The following is a 5,449-nucleotide window of genomic DNA, read 5'->3' as shown; positions in this document are numbered from 1 at the left end:
CAATTTTCATACATTCGCAATTTTTAGAGAAATGAAAACCATTATTCTGAAAACAGATAGCAAAGCTTTTAACTCTCATATAACACTATGGCTTTATCTAAATAGAATGTTCCGAAACCTTGTTTTCGACTTCCAAAAGAAGGGAAAAGAGATCTGCATGGTGGAGTACGACTACTTTGTATTACTGTATATGGTGTCGTAGTGAAATTATTTAGGTGAACAAAATATATGTTTACCAGTGTCGAGTTTTATGTTATAAAATTTATCTTTGATGTGGTTCGCAAGATTGTTCCAAATTGTTATCAATCAATTATTTAATTCTTAAATCGGAAGAATTTTCCCGCAGAACATTTCCACGGAATAAATTTAAAGATACGCCCTAATCCCTAGTAGGAATTCATTCGTTTAGCCATAAAACACTCTTCAGATGAATCACATCTCGAATGTGCTCGAATATTTCGCATCAACAAAGCGCATGCTGAGTGAATCTAATGGGTTTATGTTTAGACTGTGGTATACCTTCAGGCGTAATATATAAGTATTGTTCGTCATATTCAGTTCCGTCAGTGCACCTTGGACACGAGCACAAGCAGGTGAAATTTAGTATCTTATATAGCGTGGTGTTGAAAAAAGGTTCTTATTCCGAATCATCAAAGTGACATAATCATCAAGAAAAATGTCTTTGGTGCCAATTTTATTCCGCGACGTGTGGGACGAAGTTTGGGATGCCCCGTTGCGTAGTTCACGCATCGCGGATCAGCATTTCGCTACCGGATTGATGGCGGATGATTTGTTCAACGCAGTCACTGCTTGTCCTAGAAAGAACTACCGGAGGCACGGCTACTATAGACCGTGGCGAACACTTCAGTCTCAGCAGGATACGGGCTCGGTCGTGGATTTGGACAGCAATCAATTCCAGATCAATCTTGACGTGCAGCAATTCCAACCGGATGAGCTAAGTGTGAAAACGGTGGACGATACGGTTGTTGTGGAGGGGAAACACGAGGAAAAACAGGACGAGCATGGATACGTTTCGAGACACTTTGTGCGCAAATATGTGCTGCCAGGTGGGTGCTAAATGATTGGTCATTAGGGGGTGCGCTCGGGTTATCTAATGTGCCGCTATCTTTATGTATTTTAGCTGATCATGATGCGAAAGAGGTCAGTTCGAGTCTTTCCTCGGATGGGGTGTTAACTGTGCGGGCACCGAAAAAGACAGTGGCTAGCCCTAGCAACCAGCGGATTGTTCCGATAACGATGATGACGGAAGAACAATCGCAGGACGATCAGAAAAAGTGAAGCTATGGCAATGGTTGAAAACATTCCAATGCCATGCGAGTACAGAATTCCATCGATAAACGATTAAAACTGTTTCAGCACAAGCGTATATGATCTAATGGACAAACATTCCAAACATAACAATTGATAATTCTTCGCAGTTCCTTGAGCTTAGCTTATTGTATGTTATATCATTGCTAGGATTAATCATCAAGTCAATTAACGATTTAGGAAAACTGCTTCGGGAAATAAATTGATTATTCCGTAGATGGTTTAAATATATAACGGCGAGTTTACATTAGGGAGATGTATAGCTATAGATGGATTTATTCACGTGTAAATAGCTGTAAACGGATGAGTATAAATATGATATACTTATTCGAGATATATATAACAAGAAGAAATTCAGCATGTAAACGCTGGTGAATTTCGCACTGGTGAGGAATCACTAAAGTTGACCGCAGTTCTATTTCGGGTGAATAAATTCACCGAAAAGAGAGAAAGAGAGACGACTCATCCTCTCTTTCTTGCACTCGTACTCATAGGCAATATTATAATAGGCCCATTAGTGCCCAGCGTATGAAATTTAATACGCAAAAATGCCCGTTTTTGAAAAACTGTTTTTGATGAAACTAAAGTGTTAAGCGCATTTTAAATGATACCACATGACAATTTGAGAGTGTTTTTTGTGTCAGTGTCATTTTATCTGTCATTTTTGTTGTTTTGTTGTGTATTGAAGCTTGCAAAGCTCGAGTTTCCCGCAAAAGTCGCAAAGTAAACATTATTTGATTTGCATCTGTCATCGATAGTTAGATTATTGCCATGACCGATAAGAGTGAGCAGACAGAATTGATGAGAATCGAAATTAATTCACGGATCCAATATTGCCTTTCACTGCTGTTTATTCTAGTGGAAGAAATGATGCACAATTCAGAATAAATATACGTATATGTAAACGGGTTGTACATTTATCATAACTTCAAATTATATGAAGGAATTCATGAATATATCTTCTTATATCTAAATATATAAAAATGGATTTCTGTCTGTCTGTCTGATTCTTATGGACTCGGAAACTACTGAACCGATCAACATAAAAATTGGTATGTAGGGGTTTATGGGACCGGGGAAGGTTTTCGAGATTGTTTGAGACCCCTCCCTCCTCTCTAAGCGGGGAGGGGGCTGCCATACAAGTTAAACACAAATTTCTACATTACTCCGGAATTAATCAAGCAAATGAAACCAAATTTGGCATGCGGAGGTTCTAGGGTGCAATAAATGTTTCTATGGTGGTTAGATTCTCCACCCCCTCTCTAAGGAATCTATATAAATGAAACACAAATTTCTTCATTACTCGAGAATTAATCAAGCAAATGAAACCAAATTTGGCATGTGGAGGTTTCAGGATGCAATAAATGTTTTGTGGTTAGATACTCCTCCCCCTTTTCTTAGGGGGGCTGCCATACAAATGAAACACAAATCTCTGCATAACTCGAAAACTAATCAAGCAAATGGAGCCGAATTTGGCATGTGTAGGTTTTACGAAGCACGAAACGTTTCTATGGTGAATACACTCCTCCCCCCTGTGTGGTACGAACTGAAGTAATCGAGGCAGGGTGGCATGCGCTGACTATAGACGGCAACAATACGTGTTGGCCGTGAACGTCAATGTCCACTCCTCGATGGCGACCCGCGTTATTTATTCTTTCGAGTCTTCAACCGTCAAGCAGGTAAGACGTGCAGAACCAAACCGAATTTAGTGATCCCTTTCCCCAACGATAAATTGAAGCCACACACCCCCCTCTCTAAGGGGGGCTTCCATACAAACGAAACACAAACATCTCCATAACTCGAGAACTAATCAAGCACAGTTTGGAATGTGAGGGTTTTTGGGTATGAGAAATGTTTCTGTAATGGTGTAACACCCATATCTCCTTTGGAATGGAAAGGGGTCCCATAAAAATATTACACATATTTCAACCAAACATGACAATTGAAAATTGACGGAAAACTCTGAAGGAAAAAGGAAAAATTTGGAAAATTAAATTCCCATATGTTCTACAATTACATAGTGACAAGTGCTGTTAGTCCATTTGATGTTTGCGCTGGCGAAATTGATCTTTGTTCGAAACTGGAAATGGATTTTAATGTGATGAAACGCACTCCTATATCTTCTTCTATCTATACCAAAGAAAAAGGATAGCCGGATATGTTGATAAGAGCAGAACTCGAGGAAGGAATTGTCCGATTTAGGGCTGTCTTTATTCTATCATATTTTCTGCAAAGCATTTATTCCATATAACGGATAAACATGTTACTTGCAAGTGGTTGAAAAATCTTGAACGAGAATTGTGTCTGAAAATAATCTGATATTATAGTGATGAGTTTTGTTAGGAATACTAGAAATTTTATAGTAAAATGTAATTTCAACGGGGTCGAATAGAAGATCAACCAATGAACAGTTCTGCGATTGGACCCATGAACTTGTTGATAGTAAGAAAACGTGAATATTTGAAGGTATTGGTAACAAAAAACAAACTTTGAGCGGGACGAAGTTTGCCGGGTCAGCTAGTTCATTATATAAATTCACGCTAGTGTAAACGGTTGATGCGATTTCTATAAATCTGATCATATTTCTTCACATGTATATACCACTAGTCTAAACCCACCATAAGTTTTATTATCGCTGAAAAAAACACTGAATTCATGAAATCAGTATTTAGATTCTGTATTAATGTAGATACGATTTGTGGTACGATCAAACATATTGTACAATTTGTGATATTGTCATGTTAGGGAAATCATCCCGATTCTGCATTCAGCTGGATTTGTATTTCTTTAAAAACTATTGTTTAGTTCGAGTTATAATTTTGTATTCTCTATACCGAACATTTTGCGCATTTCGAATGAGTTATTTTAGTCTAATCGAAGGAAATTCAAGCAGAAGTAGTATTGTCAAAATAAGCAAAACAATCCTAAATAATAGAAATTGAAGTTTATTTTTAACCCTTTAACGGGCCGTGGAAACTAGCTAACGAATCGACTCCAGCTTCAGAGAACATAATCCTTACATGAGGAATAACACATATCAACATTAAAAAAAATTTTAACTATTGAAACAGTTGAAAAAATTGGTGGCAATATAGCTGCCACTGCCCGGCTAGCGCAAAATGTTGGTGGCAATATAGTTGCCACTGCCCGGCTAGCGTAAAATGTTGGTGGCAATATAGTTGCCACTGCCCGGCTAGCGTAAAATGTTGGTGGCAATATAGCTGCCACCTGCCCGTAAAAGGGCTAGTGTTAGATGTTGGTGGCAATATAGTTGCCACCTGCCCGGTTAGCGTAAAATGTTGGTGGCAATATAGCTGCCACCTGCCCGTAAAAGGGCTAGTGTTAGATGTTGGTGGCAATATAGTTGCCACCTGCCCGGTTAGCGTAAAATGTTGGTGGCAATATAGATGCCACCTGCCCGTCTAGCGGAAAACACTTGATGGTGAAAATTATCTTTTTGTAATTGAATTTTTGATGTTAGATTCAACAAAAACAACTAATAAAACTCATGATCAGACTCAACAGGTCCTAAACAATTCATATGCATTGAAAACTTAAGCAAAAAGACTGTATTTCAATGACTTTACGGGAAATTTGCTGTGGCTGCTATAAATCGAGAGTTGTTAACACAAAAATGGCTCAAAAATGAATAGTTTTTGATTTTTTCGTGCTTAAAAAAATCAGGCATGTTGCTAGACATCAGAACAAGTTACTACATAAGGTTTGAAGTGATAATTTATTGTTAAAGAAGAGAAAAAAATAAAATCGTTGGTGGCAATATAGATGCCGGCACCCGTTAAAGGGTTAAACAAACAAAATAAAACAATTTATTGTTTTCGATTGAAATAGACAACCTTGAGATGCGACTCGAGACCAACCGACGGCAAAAATGAATTCAGTCAACCGATTCGTGATTCCGAAAAAAAAATTTTCTCCATAGAAGAACTCACTGTTGCCTTGCGCTCCACCGAAGGGGAGTCCACTGGTCCCGACAGCATCGGAAACAAGAGCCTAAAGCATCAATCCCTGGGTCGAAGCACCCTCCTCGAAATCTTCACGACCTTCGGTTGGAGCGCGACTGCCCAGCGAAATCGAGCCACAGTATTGTGATTCAAAGAAT

At 38.6% G+C, this 5,449-nt stretch overlaps 1 protein-coding gene across 1 annotated transcript; it reads left to right on the top strand.

Annotated features, from left to right (window-relative positions):
• The first annotated feature begins 576 nt into the window (after nucleotides 1-576).
• Nucleotides 577-5,134, top strand: LOC129768132 (protein lethal(2)essential for life-like). The gene is made up of 2 exons (XM_055769572.1): nucleotides 577-1,067; nucleotides 1,142-5,134. Exons 1-2 carry the CDS (start codon nucleotides 677-679, stop codon nucleotides 1,297-1,299), a joined length of 549 nt encoding a protein of 182 aa, XP_055625547.1. The 5' UTR covers nucleotides 577-676; the 3' UTR covers nucleotides 1,300-5,134.
• The last annotated feature ends 315 nt before the right edge of the window (nucleotides 5,135-5,449 follow it).

The sequence above is a fragment of the Toxorhynchites rutilus genome, chromosome 2 (assembly GCF_029784135.1).
Source record: "Toxorhynchites rutilus septentrionalis strain SRP chromosome 2, ASM2978413v1, whole genome shotgun sequence".
NCBI lineage: Eukaryota > Metazoa > Arthropoda > Insecta > Diptera > Culicidae > Toxorhynchites > Toxorhynchites rutilus.
The sequence above is the reverse complement of the archived record's forward strand: the minus strand, read 5'-3'. Positions and strand labels throughout refer to the sequence as shown.

Excerpts from the sequence above, each read along its gene's own strand:
- LOC129768132 (XM_055769572.1), top strand. The coding sequence starts at position 677 with ATGTCTTTGGTGCCAATTTTATTCCGCGACGTGTGGGACGAAGTTTGG. Across the intron at positions 1,068-1,141 it reads GCGCAAATATGTGCTGCCAG|CTGATCATGATGCGAAAGAG; the intron begins GTGGGTGCTAAA and ends TATGTATTTTAG.